The sequence below is a fragment of the Oncorhynchus mykiss genome, chromosome 7, assembly GCF_013265735.2.
Source record: "Oncorhynchus mykiss isolate Arlee chromosome 7, USDA_OmykA_1.1, whole genome shotgun sequence".
Taxonomy (NCBI): domain Eukaryota; kingdom Metazoa; phylum Chordata; class Actinopteri; order Salmoniformes; family Salmonidae; genus Oncorhynchus; species Oncorhynchus mykiss.
The window spans coordinates 2,499,705-2,519,295 of record NC_048571.1 but is presented as its reverse complement, the minus strand read 5'-3'; the positions used below and the strand labels follow the sequence as shown (position 1 = coordinate 2,519,295).

The following is a 19,591-nucleotide window of genomic DNA, read 5'->3' as shown; positions in this document are numbered from 1 at the left end:
AATATATCAGTCCAAAACATTACTGTAGGTATATCAGTCCATAACATTACTGTAGAATATCAGTCCAAAACATTACTGTAGAATATCAGTCCAAAACATTACTGTAAAATTTAAGTCCATAACATTACTGTAATATATCAGTCCAAAACATTACTGTAATATATCAGTCCAAAACAAAACAATACTCCATTTAAAACGGGTTTATTGGGAGTGGGTCATTTGAAATGAGGGTGAAAAGAGAAACTGGTGGGAAGATGTGTGAATTATCTGAAGAAAAGACTATCTATTTCCAGGGGCCGTTGGAAAGGCTAGTCCTCCATCCAGACTGGTTGATCTTTAAAGGTCGGAGGTCATAGCTGGCTCCAACTCTTCTGAGGCGTGTGTGTGTGTGTATGGTTGGGTGGTGGTAGGAGTCATGTTGAGAATTTACACCATTGGGGGTCAACGCCAGAGGGACTCCAGTGTTGCCATGACGCCACCCAGACGATGGCACCCCCCCCCCCCCCCCCCCCCCTCCCGTTGCGTCGTCGTTCTCTCAACCTCTCAGGTTCTCATCGTTCTGATTTGATCTGGATTGAAACAACAACAACATCAGAGGAAAAATCAGATCTCAAATTGTTCTCTAAGAAGGGGAGGGTTATAAGAGGTCATAAGAGGAGCTATGAACAGTGGAAGGTTTATAGGGATCTAGAGACATGTGACAAAGGGAGAAAGGTGACCAAGGCAGCCAACTGGAATGGTGTTCATTATGGGGTTCTACTGCCAGTCTACTACACTAAACACTAATGACGTGGACTAGAGGTTCATTATGGGGTTCTACTGCCAGTCTACTACACTAAACACTAATGACGTGGACTAGAGGTTCATTATGGGGTTCTACTGCCAGTCTACTACACTAAACACTAATGACGTGGACTAGAGGTTCATTATGGGGTTCTACTGCTAGTCTACTACACTAAACACTAATGACGTGGACTAGAGGTCTCTTAAGGGGTTCTACTGCCAGTCTACTACACTAATGACGTGGACTAGAGGTTCATTATGGGGTTCTACTGCCAGTCTACTACACTAAACACTAATGACGTGGACTAGAGGTTCATTATGGGGTTCTACTGCCAGTCTACTATACTAAACACTAATGACGTGGACTAGAGGTCCCTTAAGGGGTTCTACTGCCAGTCTACTACACTAAACACTAATGACGTGGACTAGAGGTTCATTATGGGGTTCTACTGCCAGTCTACTACACTAAACACTAATGACGTGGACTAGAGGTTCATTATGGGGTTCTACTGCCAGTCTACTACACTAAACACTAATGACGTGGACTAGAGGTTCATTATGGGGTTCTACTGCCAGTCTACTACACTAATGACGTGGACTAGAGGTTCATTATGGGGTTCTACTGCCAGTCTACTACACTAAACACTAATGACGTGGACTAGAGGTTCATTATGGGGTTCTACTGCCAGTCTACTACACTAAACACTAATGACGTGGACTAGAGGTTCATTATGGGGTTCTTCTGCCAGTCTACTACACTAAACACTAATGACGTGGACTAGAGGTTGATTATGGGGTTCTACTGCCAGTCTACTACACTAAACACTAATGACGTGGACTAGAGGTTCATTATGGGGTTCTACTGCCAGTCTACTACACTAAACACCTGGACTAGAGGTTCATTATGGGGTTCTACTGCCAGTCTACTACACTAAACACTAATGACGTGGACTAGAGGTCTCTTAAGGGGTTCTACTGCCAGTCTACTACACTAAACACTAATGACGTGGACTAGAGTTTCATTATGGGGTTCTACTGCCAGTCTACTACACTAAACACTAATGATGTGGACTAGAGGTTCATTATGGGGTTCTACTGCCAGTCTACTACACTAAACACCTGGACTAGAGGTTCATTATGGGGTTCTACTGCCAGTCTACTACACTAAACACTAATGACGTGGACTAGAGGTTCATTATGGGGTTCTACTGCCAGTCTACTACACTAAACACTAATGACGTGGACTAGAGGTTCATTATGGGGTTCTACTGCTAGTCTACTACACTAAACACTAATGACGTGGACTAGAGGTCTCTTAAGGGGTTCTACTGCCAGTCTACTACACTAATGACGTGGACTAGAGGTTCATTATGGGGTTCTACTGCCAGTCTACTACACTAAACACTAATGACGTGGACTAGAGGTTCATTATGGGGTTCTACTGCCAGTCTACTACACTAAACACTAATGATGTGGACTAGAGGTTCATTATGGGGTTCTACTGCCAGTCTACTACACTAAACACCTGGACTAGAGGTTCATTATGGGGTTCTATTGCCAGTCTACTACACTAAACACTAATGACGTGGACTAGAGGTTCATTATGGGGTTCTACTGCCAGTCTACTACACTAATGACGTGGACTAGAGGTCCATTATGGGGTTCTACTGCCAGTCTACTACACTAAACACTAATGACGTGGACTAGAGGTTCATTATGGGGTTCTACTGCCAGTCTACTACACTAATGACGTGGACTAGAGGTTCATTATGGGGTTCTACTGCCAGTCTACTACACTAAACACTAATGACGTGGACTTGAGGTCCATTATGGGGTTCTACTGCCAGTCTACTACACTAATGACGTGGACTAGAGGTTCATTATGGGGTTCTACTGCCAGTCTACTACACTAAACACTAATGACGTGGACTTGAGGTCCATTATGGGGTTCTACTGCCAGTCTACTACACTAATGACGTGGACTAGAGGTCCATTATGGGGTTCTACTGCCAGTCTACTACACTAATGACGTGGACTAGAGGTTCATTATGGGGTTCTACTGCCAGTCTACTACACTAAACACTAATGACGTCAAATACTCACAGTGACATTTCATCTACAGACGGAAGTCAAATGGAAATAATACAAATTGAAATTTAAATGAAGCTATTAGTTTCTACATATCACATAACTATGGAGAAAAATCAAAGCAAACACATTTAGTGGTGCTGAAACCACGAGAGAGAGAGAGAGAGAGTCTGCCGTACCTTGCAGCCAATCAACGCCTTCAGGTAAACCTTCTCCTTTCACAGCATCGCTGGCACTGAAACAGACACAAAAGAGAGCAGGTGAAAACCAAACGCTTCAACAACGATTAGAAAAGGCAACGTATTGTCATATAAAAGGCCTGTTCTGGAGGTTGGACTTAAAAAACAGACCTGATGAAATCTAATGCGCTGTAACGGACTGACGTGGACTAGAGGTTCATTAAGGGGTTCTATAAAAGGCCTGTTCTGGAGGTTGGACTAAAAAACAGATGAAATCTAATGCGCTGTAACGGACTGAACCGTAGTGGTGCTGGTCTACAAACGTCAAATGTGCCAACAAGGATTCTGGGTGTTTTAGAACTCATCTATCTTTAAATATATATATATTTCTCCTTTATTTATTTATATATATTTCACCTTTATTTATTATATATATTTCACCTTTATTTATTATATATATTTCACCTTTATTTATTATATATATATTTCACCTTTATTTATTTATTATATATATTTCACCTTTATTTATTATATATATTTCACCTTTATTTATTATATATATTTCACCTTTATTTATTATATATATTTCACCTTTATTTATTATATATATTTCACCTTTATTTATTATATATATATTTCACCTTTATTTATTATATATATATTTCACCTTTATTTATTTATTATATATATTTCACCTTTATTTATTATATATATTTCACCTTTATTTATTATATATATTTCACCTTTATTTATTATATATATTTCACCTTTATTTATTATATATATTTCACCTTTATTTATTATATATATATTTCACCTTTATTTATTTATTATATATATTTCACCTTTATTTATTATATATATTTCACCTTTATTTATTATATATATTTCACCTTTATTTATTATATATATATTTCACCTTTATTTATTATATATATATTTCACCTTTATTTATTTATTATATATATTTCACCTTTATTTATTATATATATTTCACCTTTATTTATTATATATATTTCACCTTTATTTATTATATATATTTCACCTTTATTTATTATATATATTTCACCTTTATTTATTATATATATATTTCACCTTTATTTATTTATTATATATATTTCACCTTTATTTATTATATATATTTCACCTTTATTTATTATATATATTTCACCTTTATTTATTATATATATATTTCACCTTTATTTATTTATTATATATATTTCACCTTTATTTATTATATATATTTCAACTTTATTTATTATATATATTTCACCTTTATTTATTCATATATATTTCACCTTTATTTAACCAGGTTGGCAAGTTGAGAACAAGTTCTCATTTACAACTGCGACCCTGACCAAGATAAAGCAAAGCAGTTCGACACACAACAACAACACAGAGTTACACATGGAATAAACAAACATACACTCAATAATACAGTATAAACAAGTCTATATACGATGTGAGCAAATGAGGTGAGAGAAGGGAGGTAAAGGCAAAAAAAAGGCCATGGTGGCAAAGTAAATACAATATAGCAAGTAAAACACTGGAATGGTAGATTTGCAGTGGAAGAATGTGCAAAGTAGAAATAAAAATAATGGGGTGCAAAGGAGCAAAATCAATAAATACAGTAGGGGGGAGAGGTAGTTGTTTGGGCTAAATTATAGGTGGGCTATGTACAGGTGGGCTATGTACAGGTGGGCTGTGTACAGGTGGGCTGTGTACAGGTGGGCTATGTACAGCTGGGCTATGTACAGGTGGGCTATGTACAGGTGGGCTGTGTACAGGTGGGCTGTGTACAGGTGGGCTGTGTACAGGTGGGCTATGTACAGGTGGGCTATGTACAGGTGGGCTGTGTACAGGTGGGCTGTGTACAGGTGGGCTATGTACAGGTGGGCTATGTACAGGTGGGCTATGTACAGGTGGGCTATGTACAGGTGGGCTGTGTACAGGTGGGCTATGTACAGGTGGGCTATGTACAGGTGGGCTGTGTACAGGTGGGCTATGTACAGGTGGGCTATGTACAGGTGGGCTATGTACAGGTGGGCTATGTACAGGTGGGCTATGTACAGGTGGGCTATGTACAGGTGGGCTGTGTACAGGTGCAGTAATGTACCAGATGTGCCAGGGCTTGTCCTTGATGTTCTCCAGACAGAGGAGCTGGGAGACCTTGACTGAAGACAGGGCGTCTCTCACGTCCATCTTGTTGGCAAAGAACAGCAGGGGGATCCGTCGGTGCTTTACGTCTACAGAGACAAGGTTAGAATCAGGCGGTGCTTTACGTCTACAGAGACAAGGTTAGAATCAGGGGGATCTGTCGGTGCTTTACATCTACAGAGACAAGGTTAGAATCAGGGGGTGCTTTACGTCTACAGAGACAAGGTTAGAATCAGGGGGATACGTCGGTGCTTTACATCTACAGAGACAAGGTTAGAATCAGGGGGTGCTTTACGTCTACAGAGACAAGTTTAGAATCAGGGGGTGCTTTACGTCTACAGAGACAAGGTTAGAATCAGGGGGTGCTTTACGTCTACAGAGACAAGGTTAGAATCAGGGGGTGCTTTACGTCTACAGAGACAAGGTTAGAATCAGGGGGTGCTTTACATCTACAGAGACAAGGTTAGAATCAGGGGGATCTGTCGGTGCTTTACGTCTACAGAGACAAGGTTAGAATCAGGGGGTGCTTTACATCTACAGAGACAAGGTTAGAATCAGGGGGTGCTTTACGTCTACAGAGACAAGGTTAGAATCAGGGGGTGCTTTACATCTACAGAGACAAGGTTAGAATCAGGGGGATCTGTCGGTGTTTAACGTCTACAGAGACAAGGTTAGAATCAGGGGTTGCTTTACATCTACAGAGACAAGGTTAGAATCAGGCGGTGCTTTACGTCTACAGAGACAAGGTTAGAATCAGGGGGTGCTTTACATCTACAGAGACAAGGTTAGAATCAGGGGGATCTGTCGGTGTTTAACGTCTACAGAGACAAGGTTAGAATCAGGGGGTGCTTTACGTCTACAGAGACAAGGTTAGAATCAGGGGGTGCTTTACATCTACAGAGACAAGGTTAGAATCAGGGGGTGCTTTACGTCTACAGAGACAAGGTTAGAATCAGGGGGATCAGGCGGTGCTTTACGTCTACAGAGACAAGGTTAGAATCAGGCGGTGCTTTACATCTACAGAGACAAGGTTAGAATCAGGGGGTGCTTTACATCTACAGAGACAAGGTTAGAATCAGGGGGATCTGTCGGTGTTTAACATCTACAGAGACAAGGTTAGAATCAGGGGGTGCTTTACGTCTACAGAGACAAGGTTAGAATCAGGGGGTGTTTTACATCTACAGAGACAAGGTTAGAATCAGGGGGTGCTTTACGTCTACAGAGACAAGGTTAGAATCAGGGGGTGCTTTACGTCAACAGAGACAAGGTTAGAATCAGGGGGTGCTTTACGTCTACAGAGACAAGGTTAGAATCAGGGGGTGCTTTACGTCTACAGAGACAAGGTTAGAATCAGGGGGTGCTTTACGTCTACAGAGACAAGGTTAGAATCAGGGGGTGCTTTACATCTACAGAGACAAGGTTAGAATCAGGCGGTGCTTTACATCTACAGAGACAAGGTTAGAATCAGGCGGTGCTTTACGTCTACAGAGACAAGGTTAGAATCAGGGGGTGCTTTACGTCTACAGAGACAAGGTTAGAATCAGGGGGTGCTTTACGTCTACAGAGACAAGGTTAGAATCAGGGGGTGCTTTACATCTACAGAGATAAGGTTAGAATCAGGGGGATCTGTCGGTGCTTTACGTCTACAGAGACAAGGTTAGAATCAGGGGGTGCTTTACATCTACAGAGACAAGGTTAGAATCAGGGGGTGCTGTACATCTACAGAGACAAGGTTAGAATCAGGGGGATCTGTCGGTGCTTTACGTCTACAGAGACAAGGTTAGAATCAGGGGGTGCTGTACATCTACAGAGATAAGGTTAGAATGAGGGGGATCTGTCGGTGCTTTACGTCTACAGAGACAAGGTTAGAATCAGGGGGTGCTTTACATCTACAGAGACAAGGTTAGAATCAGGGGGTGCTTTACATCTACAGAGACAAGGTTAGAATCAGGGGGTGCTTTACGTCAACGGAGACAAGGTTAGAATCAGGGGGTGCTTTACGTCTACAGAGACAAGGTTAGAATCAGGGGGTGCTTTACATCTACAGAGACAAGGTTAGAATCAGGGGGTGCTTTACATCTACAGAGACAAGGTTAGAATCAGGCGGTGCTTTACGTCTACAGAGACAAGGTTAGAATCAGGGGGTGCTTTACGTCAACAGAGACAAGGTTAGAATCAGGGGGTGTTTTACATCTACAGAGACAAGGTTAGAATCAGGGGGATCTGTCGGTGTTTAACGTCTACAGAGACAAGGTTATAATCAGGGGGTGCTTTACATCTACAGAGACAAGGTTAGAATCAGGGGGTGCTTTACATCTACAGAGACAAGGTTAGAATCAGGCGGTGCTTTACGTCTACAGAGACAAGGTTAGAATCAGGGGGTGCTTTACGTCAACAGAGACAAGGTTAGAATCAGGGGGTGTTTTACATCTACAGAGACAAGGTTAGAATCAGGGGGATCTGTCAGTGTTTAACGTCTACAGAGACAAGGTTAGAATCAGGGGGTGCTTTACGTCTACAGAGACAAGGTTAGAATCAGGGGGTGCTTTACATCTACAGAGACAAGGTTAGAATCAGGCTGTGCTTTACGTCTACAGAGACAAGGTTAGAATCAGGGGGATCAGGCGGTGCTTTACGTCTACAGAGACAAGGTTAGAATCAGGCGGTGCTTTACATCTACAGAGACAAGGTTAGAATCAGGGGGTGCTTTACATCTACAGAGACAAGGTTAGAATCAGGGGGTGCTTTACGTCTACAGAGACAAGGTTAGAATCAGGGGGATCCGTCGGTGCTTTACATCTACAGAGACAAGGTTAGAATCAGGCGGTGCTTTACATCTACAGAGACAAGGTTAGAATCAGGGGGTGCTTTACGTCTACAGAGACAAGGTTAGAATCAGGGGGTGCTTTACGTCAACAGAGACAAGGTTAGAATCAGGGGGTGCTTCACGTCTACAGAGACAAGGTTAGAATCAGGGGGTGCTTTACGTCTACAGAGACAAGGTTAGAATCAGGGGGTGCTTTACGTCTACAGAGACAAGGTTAGAATCAGGGGGTGCTTTACGTCTACAGAGACAAGGTTAGAATCAGGCGGTGCTTTACGTCTACAGAGACAAGGTTAGAATCAGGCGTTGCTTTACATCTACAGAGACAAGGTTAGAATCAGGGGGTGCTTTACGTCTACAGAGACAAGGTTAGAATCAGGGGGTGCTTTACGTCAACAGAGACAAGGTTAGAATCAGGGGGTGCTTTACGTCTACAGAGACAAGGTTAGAATCAGGGGGTGCTTTACGTCTACAGAGACAAGGTTAGAATCAGGGGGTGCTTTACGTCTACAGAGACAAGGTTAGAATCAGGGGGTGCTTTACATCTACAGAGACAAGGTTAGAATCAGGCGGTGCTTTACATCTACAGAGACAAGGTTAGAATCAGGCGGTGCTTTACGTCTACAGAGACAAGGTTAGAATCAGGGGGTGCTTTACGTCTACAGAGACAAGGTTAGAATCAGGGGGTGCTTTACGTCTACAGAGACAAGGTTAGAATACGGGGGTGCTTTACATCTACAGAGATAAGGTTAGAATCAGGGGGATCTGTCGGTGCTTTACGTCTACAGAGACAAGGTTAGAATCAGGGGGTGCTTTACATCTACAGAGACAAGGTTAGAATCAGGGGGTGCTGTACATCTACAGAGACAAGGTTAGAATCAGGGGGATCTGTCGGTGCTTTACGTCTACAGAGACAAGGTTAGAATCAGGGGGTGCTGTACATCTACAGAGATAAGGTTAGAATGAGGGGGATCTGTCGGTGCTTTACGTCTACAGAGACAAGGTTAGAATCAGGGGGTGCTTTACATCTACAGAGACAAGGTTAGAATCAGGGGGTGCTTTACATCTACAGAGACAAGGTTAGAATCAGGGGGTGCTTTACGTCAACGGAGACAAGGTTAGAATCAGGGGGTGCTTTACGTCTACAGAGACAAGGTTAGAATCAGGGGGTGCTTTACATCTACAGAGACAAGGTTAGAATCAGGGGGTGCTTTACATCTACAGAGACAAGGTTAGAATCAGGCGGTGCTTTACGTCTACAGAGACAAGGTTAGAATCAGGGGGTGCTTTACGTCAACAGAGACAAGGTTAGAATCAGGGGGTGTTTTACATCTACAGAGACAAGGTTAGAATCAGGGGGATCTGTCGGTGTTTAACGTCTACAGAGACAAGGTTATAATCAGGGGGTGCTTTACATCTACAGAGACAAGGTTAGAATCAGGGGGTGCTTTACATCTACAGAGACAAGGTTAGAATCAGGCGGTGCTTTACGTCTACAGAGACAAGGTTAGAATCAGGGGGTGCTTTACGTCAACAGAGACAAGGTTAGAATCAGGGGGTGTTTTACATCTACAGAGACAAGGTTAGAATCAGGCTGTGCTTTACGTCTACAGAGACAAGGTTAGAATCAGGGGGATCAGGCGGTGCTTTACGTCTACAGAGACAAGGTTAGAATCAGGCGGTGCTTTACATCTACAGAGACAAGGTTAGAATCAGGGGGTGCTTTACATCTACAGAGACAAGGTTAGAATCAGGGGGTGCTTTACGTCTACAGAGACAAGGTTAGAATCAGGGGGATCCGTCGGTGCTTTACATCTACAGAGACAAGGTTAGAATCAGGCGGTGCTTTACATCTACAGAGACAAGGTTAGAATCAGGGGGTGCTTTACGTCTACAGAGACAAGGTTAGAATCAGGGGGTGCTTTACGTCAACAGAGACAAGGTTAGAATCAGGGGGTGCTTTACGTCTACAGAGACAAGGTTAGAATCAGGGGGTGCTTTACGTCTACAGAGACAAGGTTAGAATCAGGGGGTGCTTTACGTCTACAGAGACAAGGTTAGAATCAGGGGGTGCTTTACGTCTACAGAGACAAGGTTAGAATCAGGCGGTGCTTTACGTCTACAGAGACAAGGTTAGAATCAGGCGGTGCTTTACGTCTACAGAGACAAGGTTAGAATCAGGGGGTGCTTTACGTCTACAGAGACAAGGTTAGAATCAGGGGGTGCTTTACGTCTACAGAGACAAGGTTAGAATCAGGGGGTGCTTTACATCTACAGAGATAAGGTTAGAATCAGGGGGATCTGTCGGTGCTTTACGTCTACAGAGACAAGGTTAGAATCAGGGGGTGCTTTACATCTACAGAGACAAGGTTAGAATCAGGGGGTGCTGTACATCTACAGAGACAAGGTTAGAATCAGGGGGATCTGTCGGTGCTTTACGTCTACAGAGACAAGGTTAGAATCAGGGGGTGCTGTACATCTACAGAGATAAGGTTAGAATGAGGGGGATCTGTCGGTGCTTTACGTCTACAGAGACAAGGTTAGAATCAGGGGGTGCTTTACATCTACAGAGACAAGGTTAGAATCAGGGGGTGCTTTACATCTACAGAGACAAGGTTAGAATCAGGGGGTGCTTTACGTCAACGGAGACAAGGTTAGAATCAGGGGGTGCTTTACGTCTACAGAGACAAGGTTAGAATCAGGGGGTGCTTTACATCTACAGAGACAAGGTTAGAATCAGGGGGTGCTTTACATCTACAGAGACAAGGTTAGAATCAGGCGGTGCTTTACGTCTAAAGAGACAAGGTTAGAATCAGGGGGTGCTTTACGTCAACAGAGACAAGGTTAGAATCAGGGGGTGTTTTACATCTACAGAGACAAGGTTAGAATCAGGGGGATCTGTCGGTGTTTAACGTCTACAGAGACAAGGTTATAATCAGGGGGTGCTTTACATCTACAGAGACAAGGTTAGAATCAGGCGGTGCTTTACGTCTACAGAGACAAGGTTAGAATCAGGGGGTGCTTTACGTCTACAGAGACAAGGTTAGAATCAGGCGGTGCTTTACGTCTACAGAGACAAGGTTAGAATCAGGGGGTGCTTTACATCTACAGAGACAAGGTTAGAATCAGGGGGATCTGTCGGTGTTTAACGTCTACAGAGACAAGGTTAGAATCAGGGGGTGCTTTACGTCTACAGAGACAAGGTTAGAATCAGGGGGTGCTTTACATCTACATAGACAAGGTTAGAATCAGGCGGTGCTTTACGTCTACAGAGACAAGGTTAGAATCAGGGGGATCAGGCGGTGCTTTACGTCTACAGAGACAAGGTTAGAATCAGGCGGTGCTTTACATCTACAGAGACAAGGTTAGAATCAGGGGGTGCTTTACATCTACATAGACAAGGTTAGAATCAGGGGGATCTGTCGGTGTTTAACGTCTATAGAGACAAGGTTAGAATCAGGGGGTGCTGTACATCTACAGAGACAAGGTTAGAATCAGGGGGTGCTTTACGTCTACAGAGACAAGGTTAGAATCAGGGGGTGCTTTACGTCAACAGAGACAAGGTTAGAATCAGGGGGTGCTTTACGTCTACAGAGACAAGGTTAGAATCAGGGGGTGCTTTACGTCTACAGAGACAAGGTTAGAATCAGGCGGTGCTTTACATCTACAGAGACAAGGTTAGAATCAGGGGGTGCTTCTAGGCTACCTTCCGCCTCTACACTCTAACCACTAGACTACCTGCCTCCTCTACACTCTAACCACTAGACTACCTGCCTCCTCTACACTCTAACCACTAGACTACCTGCCTCCTCTACACTCTAACCACTAGACTACCTGCCTCCTCTACACTCTAACCACTAGACTACCTGCCTCCTCTACACTCTAACCACTAGACTACCTGCCTCCTCTACACTCTAACCACTAAGCTACCTGCCGCCTCTACACTCTAACCACTAGGCTACCTGCCTCCTATACACTCTAACCACTAGGCTACCTGCCGTCCCTACACTCTAACCACTAGACTACCTGCCGCCTCTACACTCTAACCACTAGGCTACCTGCCTCCTCTACACTCTAACCACTAGGCTACCTGCCGCCCCTCCACTCTAACCACTAGGTTACCTGCCGCCTCTACACTCTAACCACTAGACAGTAAGGTGTCTCAGGTACTGTACAGTCTGTGGTTAATAGCTGTGCCCTTGATAGGGACCAAGTGGGTATAACAGTGTTAATCTACAGATCAACACAACAAAAGACCAGGGGTTAACTGTGGAGATAAAGGGACATTACGTTAAAAAGACCAGGCGTTAACTGTGGAGCTAAAGGGACATTACGTTAAAAAGACCAGGCGTTAACTGTGGAGATAAAGGGACATTACGTTAAAAAGACCAGGCGTTTAACTGTGGAGCTAAAGGGACATTACGTTAAAAAGACCAGGCGTTAACTGTGGAGATAAAGGGACATTACGTTAAAAAGACCAGCCGTTTAACTGTGGAGATAAAGGGACATTACGTTAAAAAGACCAGGCGTTTAACTGTGGAGATAAAGGGACATTACGTTAAAAAGACCAGGCGTTAACTGTGGAGATAAAGGGACATTACGTTAAAAACACCAGGCGTTTAACTGTGGAGATAAAGGGACATTACGTTAAAAAGACCAGGCGTTAACTGTGGAGATAAAGGGACATTACGTTAAAAAGACCAGGCGTTTAACTGTGGAGATAAAGGGACATTACGTTAAAAAGACCAGGCGTTAACTGTGGAGATAAAGGGACATTACGTTAAAAAGACCAGGCGTTAACTGTGGAGGTAAAGGGACATTACGTTAGATAAGCTGCCTGCATATAATGATAATTAACCAGCATTAAAAAAAACAACAGTCTTGACAGTCTCTCGGATCTGGTATCCAAGAATACTATTGGCTCGGTTCACGTTATCATGTGTTGGTTAGTCGTTAAATTGATACCTGGGTGGCTGAGGAGTGAATAATGAGGAGGATGATTCACCTGGGTGGTTCAGGAGTGTATAATGAGGAGGAGGATTCACCTGGGTGGTTCAGGAGTGTATAATGAGGAAGATGATTCACCTGGGTGGTTGAGGAGTGAATACTGAGGAAGATGATTCACCTGGGTGGTTCAGGAGTGTATACTGAGGAGGATGATTCACCTGGGTGGTTCAGGAATGTATAATGAGGAAGATGATTCACCTGGGTGGTTCAGGAGTGTAAAATGAGGAAGATGATTCACCTGGGTGGTTCAGGAGTGTATAATGAGGAAGATGATTCACCTGGGTGGTTCAGGAGTGTAAAATGAGGAAGATGATTCACCTGGGTGGTTCAGGAGGGTGTCCAGTTCCTCTTTAGCGACCACCATCCTCAACTTGTCCCCACTGTCCACCACAAAGATGATGGCTTGACCCTCCCTGGGGGAGCGAGGGGGCAAGGGTCAACATGATTCACTGTCAGTACTACCTACCGTGTGTGTGTGTGTGTGTGTGTGTGTGTGTGTGTTTCAGTGTGTGTGCCAGTATGTGAGTGTGTGTGTGAGTGTGTTTGTCACTGTGTGTGAATGTGTATATATGTGTGTGTGTGTGTGTCACTGTGTGTGTTTATCACTGTGTGTGTGTGTGTGTGTGTGTGTGTGTGTGTGTGTGTGTCTGTGTGTGCGTGTGTGTGTGTGTGTGTGTGTTTCAGTGTGGGTGTGTGTTTCAGTGTGGGTGTGTGTGTTTCAGTGTGTGTGTGTGTGTGTGTGTGTGTGTGTGTGTGTGTGTGTGTGTGTGTGTGTGTGTGTGTGTGTGTGTGTGTGTGTGTGTGTGTGTGTGTGTGTGTGTGTGTGTGTGTGTGTGTGTGTGTGTGTGTGTGTGTGTCTGAACAGACTCACTTGTAGTAATGTTCCCAGAGGTTTCTGTATCGCCCTTGGCCAGACATGTCGAACACTGTGAAGGACAGACTGGAGAGAAGAAGAGGATTTAGAAGACTGGAGAGAAGAGGAGGATTTAGAGACTGGAGAGAAGAGGATAATTTAGAAGACTGGAGAGAAGAGGAAGATTTAGAAGACTGGAGAGAAGAGGAGGATTTAGAGACTGGAGAGAAGAGGAGAATTTAGAAGACTGGAGAGAAGAGGAAGATTTAGAAGACTGGATAGGAGAGGAGGATTTAGAAGACTGGAGATAAGAGGAGGTTTTAGAAGACTGGAGAGAAGAGGAAGATTTAGAAGACTGGAGAGAAGAGGAGGTTTTAGAAGACTGGATAGGAGAGGAGGATTTAGAAGACTGGAGAGAAGAGGAGAGTATAGAAGACTGGAGAGAAGAGGAGGATTTAGAGACTGGAGAGAAGAGGAGGATTTAGAAGACTGGAGAGAAGAGGAGGATTTAGAGACTGGAGAGAAGAGGATACTATAGAAGACTGGAGAGAAGAGGAGGATTTAGAGACTGGAGAGAAAAGGAGGATTTAGAAGACTGGAGAGAAGAGGAGAATACAGAAAACTGGGGAGAGAGGAGGATTTAGAAGACTGGAGAGAAGAGGAGGATTTAGAAGACTGTAGAGAAGAGGAAGATTTAGAAGACTGGATAGGAGAGGAGGATTTAGAAGACTGGAGAGAAGAGGAGGTTTTAGAAGACTGGAGAGAAGAGGAAGATTTAGAAGACTGGATAGGAGAGGAGGATTTAGAAGACTGGAGAGAAGAGGAGGTTTTAGAAGACTGGAGAGAAGAGGAAGATTTAGAAGACTGGATAGGAGAGGAGGATTTAGAAGACTGGAGAGAAGAGGAGGTTTTAGAAGACTGGAGAGAAGAGGAGGTTTTAGAAGACTGGAGAGAAGAGGAAGATTTAGAAGACTGGAGAGAAGAGGAGGATTTAGAAGACTGGAGAGAAGAGGAGAGTATAGAAGACTGGAGAGAAGAGGAGGATTTAGAAGACTGGAGAGAAAAGTAGTGCACTATATTGGAAATGGGATGCCATTTGGGACTCATTCAAGGACATCGTAGTGGTAACGTTCAGACAACGTTCCCCAACAACCTTCAAGGTATAGTTCAGAACATCTGACCATCGTACAGTCCTCCATTATTGTCTTATTGATTACCTTGATGTCTTGAACTTCTCGATGCTGAAGCCAATGGTCGGGACGATGTCTTGTGTCTGGGCCTGCATGACACAGAAATAGATTAGTAGTGGTTAATTACACAGGAATAGATTAGATTGGTGTCACTACTCTGGACGGCTCTGACTTAGAATATATGGACAACTACAAATATCTTGGTGTCTGGTTAGACTGTAAACTCTCCTTCAGACTCATATTAAACATCTCCAATCCAAAATTAAATCTAGAATTGGCTTCCTATTTCGCAACAAAGCATCCTTCACTCATGCTGCCAAACATAGCCTCGTAAAACTGACCATGCTACCAATCCTTGACTTCGGCGATGTCATTTACAAAATAGCTTCCAATATTCTACTCAGCTAATTGGATGCAGTCTATCACAGTGCCATCCGTTTTGTCACTAAAGCTCTATATACTACACACCACTGCAACCTGTATGCTCTCATTGGCTGGCCCTCGCTTCATATTCGTCGCCAAACCCACTGGCTCCAGGTCATCTACAAGTCTCTGCTAGGTAAAGCTCCGCCTTATCTCAGCTTACTGGTCACCATAGCAGCACCCACCCGTAGCACGCGCCCCAGCAGGTATATCTCACTGGTCGCCCCCAAAGCCAACACCTACTTTGGCCGCCTTTCCTTCCAGTTCTCTGCTACCAATGACTGGAACGAACTGCAAAAATCACGGAAGTTGGAGTCTTATATCTCCCTCTCTTAACTTTAAGCATCAGCTGTCAGAGCAGCCTGTACACAGCCCATCTGTAAATAGCTCATCCAACTACCTCATCCCCATAATGTTATCTTTTTTTTGCTCCTTTGAACCCCAGTATCTCCACTTGCACATTCATCTTCTGCACATCTAACATTCAGTCCAGTGTTTTAATTGCTATATTGTATTTAATTCGCCACTATGGCCTATTTATTGCCTTTACCTCCCTCATCTTACTACATTTGCCCACACTATGGCCTATTTATTGCCTTTACCTCCCTCATCTTACCTCATTTGCCCACACTATGGCCTATTTATTGCCTTTACCTCCCTCATCTTACTACATTTGCCCACACTATGGCCTATTTATTGCCTTTACCTCCCTCATCTTACCTCATTTGCCCACACTATGGCCTATTTATTGCCTTTACCTCCCTCATCTTACCTCATTTGCCCACACTATGGCCTATTTATTGCCTTTACCTCCCTCATCTTACTACATTTGCCCACACTATGGCCTATTTATTGCCTTTACCTCCCTCATCTTACTACATTTGCCCACACTATGGCCTATTTATTGCCTTTACCTCCCTCATCTTACCTCATTTGCCCACACTATGGCCTATTTATTGCCTTTACCTCCCTCATCTTACCTCATTTGCCCACACTATGGCCTATTTATTGCCTTTACCTCCCTCATCTTACTACATTTGCCCACACTATGGCCTATTTATTGCCTTTACCTCCCTCATCTTACTACATTTGCCCACACTATGGCCTATTTATTGCCTTTACCTCCCTCATCTTACTACATTTGCCCACACTATGGCCTATTTATTGCCTTTACCTCCCTCATCTTACTACATTTGCCCACACTATGGCCTATTTATTGCCTTTACCTCCCTCATCTTACTACATTTGCCCACACTATGGCCTATTTATTGCCTTTACCTCCCTCATCTTACTACATTTGCCCACACTGTATATAGATTTTTTTTCTATTGTGTTATTGATTGTATGTTTAGTTTATTCCATGTGTAACTCTGTGTTGTTGTTTGTATGTTTTGTTTATTCCATGTGTAACTCTGTGTTGTTGTTGTGTGTCGAACTGCTTTGCTTTATCTTGGTCAGGGTCGCAGTTGTAAATGAGAACTTGTTCTCAACTAGCCTACCTGGTCAAATAAACATATATATTCATAAATTAATAAATAAATAAAAAGTAGTGGTTAATTATACAGGAATAGATTAGTAGTGGTTAATTATACAGGAATAGATTAGTAGTGGTTAATTACAAAGGAATGATTAGTAGTGGTTAATTACACAGGAATAGATTAGTAGTGGTTAATTACACAGGAATAGATTAGTAGTGGTTAATTATACAGGAATAGATTAGTAGTGGTTAATTACACAGGAATAGATTAGTAGTGGTTAATTACACAGGAATAGATTAGTAGTGGTTAATTACACAGGAATAGATTAGTAGTGGTTAATTACACAGGAATAGATTAGTAGTGGTTAATTATACAGGAATAGATTAGTAGTGGTTAATTACACAGGAATAGATTAGTAGTGGTTAATTACACAGGAATAGATTAGTAGTGGTTAATTATACAGGAATAGATTAGTAGTGGTTAATTACACAGGAATAGATTAGTAGTGGTTAATTACACAGGAATAGATTAGTAGTGGTTAATTACACAGGAATAGATTAGTAGTGGTTAATTACACAGGAATAGATTAGTAGTGGTTAATTACACAGCAATAGATTAGTAGTGTATGCTGCTCTCTCTCTCCATCAACCACTTCCTGTCCACTCCGAACGTCTTGGAGGTCATCTATCCCTGATATCCCTCATCCCTGGTCTTCTTCTTCTTCTCTCTCTGCATCAACCACTTCCTGTCCACTCCAAACGTCTTGGAGGTCTTCCGTCCCTGATATCCCTCATCCCTGGTCTTCTTCTTTTTCTCTCTCTGCATCAACCACTTCCTGTCCACTCCAAACATCTTGGAGACAGTCCAGAGGTTTCTAGTTGTTCCTGATGGTTTCTGATCTTGGTAAAGGCACCATGGCTAGATACACAACTGTAGTTTTTAAATCTCAACCAAAAAAACGATGTGTAACAATGGAAGGTTAATTTAACAGTAAAATAAGATCTCCTCCTCCCCATCTCCTCCTCTCTCGCCCTCCATCTCCTCCCTCTCCCCCCATCTCCTCCTCTCTCTCCCTCCATCTCCTCCCTCTCCCTCCATCTCCTCATCTCTCTCTCCATCTCCTCCTCTCCATCTCCTCTTCTCTCCCTCCAGCTCCTCCTCTCTCTCCCTCCATCTCCTCTTCTCTCCCTCCAGCTCCTCCTCTCTCTCTCCATCTCCTCTTCTCTCCCTCCAGCTCCTCCTCTCTCTCCCTCCATCTCCTCTTCTCTCCCTCCAGCTCCTCCTCTCTCTCTCTATCTCCTCCTCTCTCCCCAGCTCCTCCTCTCTCTCCCTCCATCTCATCTTCTCTCCCTCCAGCTCCTACTCTCCATCTCCTCTTCTCTCCCTCCAGCTCCTCCTCTCCATCTCCTCTTCTCTCCCTCAATCTCCTCCTCTCCATCTCCTCTTCTCTCCCTCCATCTCCTCCTCTCTCTCCAGCTCCTCCTCTCTCTCCCTCCAGCTCATCTTCTCTCCCTCCAACTCCTCCTCTCTCTCCATCTCCTACCCTCTCTCCAGCTCCTACTCTCTCTCCCTCCATCTCATCTTCTCTCCCTCAATCTCCTCCTCTCCATCTCCTCTTCTCTCCCTCCATCTCCTCCTCTCTCTCTCCATCTCCTCCTCCCTCCATCTCCTCCTCTCTCTCCCTCCATCTCCTCCTCTCTCTCTCCATCTTCTCTCCTCTCTCTCCATCTCCTCCTCCATCTCCTCTTCTCTACCTCTCTTCATCTTCCCCTCTTCTCTACCTCTCTCCCTGCGGTGTCTCCTTGTTCCTCTCTCCACCATCCCTCTTCAGGAGGAGAAGGAATCCTTATCCTCTGAAAACCAATCCTAAAGTGTCTTAATTTTTTTTACACCTGTATATACAGTGGGGAGAACAAGTATTTTATACACTGCCGATTTTGCAGGTTTTCCTACTTACAAAGCATGTAGAGGTCTGTAATTTTTATCAAAGGTACACATCAACTGTGAGAGACGGAATCTAAAAAAAATCCAGAAAATCACATTGTCTGATTTTTAAGTAATTAATTAGCATTTTATTGCATGACATAAGTATTTGATACATCAGAAAAGCATAACTTAATATTTGGTACAGAAACCTATGTTTGCAATTACAGAGATCATACGTTTCCTGTAGTTCTTGACCAGGTTTGCAACACACTGCAGCAGGGATTTTATCCCACTCCTCCATACAGACCTTTGATAAAACATTTACAGACCTCTACATGCTTTGTAAGTAGGAAAACCTGCAAAATCGGCAGTGTATCAAATACTTGTTCTCCCCACTGTATGTGGGTTTAACAAGCTATATCTTTATGGAGGTCATACTATATCACAGCAAACCACTAACTCGTTATCATCCTAGATCATTAAGTAGGTTAATTGATCCAGGCTACCAGTGGAGACTTACATTGGATGGTTTGAGTTGGTTGATGATGGTGGTCTTGCCGCTGTTGTCCAATCCCAGACACAGAACATTGACTTCCTTCTTCTTCAGCCCCAACCAGCCAGCTAGTTTATCAAACAGACCCATTGTTGTTCCGTCTTACTCCCGGGGGGGGGGGGGGGGGGGT

At 43.4% G+C, this 19,591-nt stretch overlaps 1 protein-coding gene across 1 annotated transcript in view; it reads right to left on the bottom strand.

The window, feature by feature from the left end:
- The window catches only part of LOC110511689 (ADP-ribosylation factor-like protein 6), a 19,611-nt gene extending 20 nt beyond the window's left edge, over window positions 1–19,591 (bottom strand). Inside the window, exons 1-7 of the mRNA XM_036982086.1 lie at window positions 19,429–19,591; window positions 15,109–15,170; window positions 13,910–13,978; window positions 13,357–13,451; window positions 5,167–5,296; window positions 3,051–3,106; window positions 1–569 (exon numbers count right to left, since the gene is read on the bottom strand). The exon at window positions 1–569 is cut by the window's left edge and continues 20 nt beyond it. Of these exons, the coding sequence (XP_036837981.1) occupies window positions 544–569; window positions 3,051–3,106; window positions 5,167–5,296; window positions 13,357–13,451; window positions 13,910–13,978; window positions 15,109–15,170; window positions 19,429–19,551 (561 nt within the window). The 5' untranslated portion in view covers window positions 19,552–19,591 and the 3' untranslated portion in view covers window positions 1–543. The remainder of the gene's footprint in view (window positions 570–3,050; window positions 3,107–5,166; window positions 5,297–13,356; window positions 13,452–13,909; window positions 13,979–15,108; window positions 15,171–19,428) is intronic.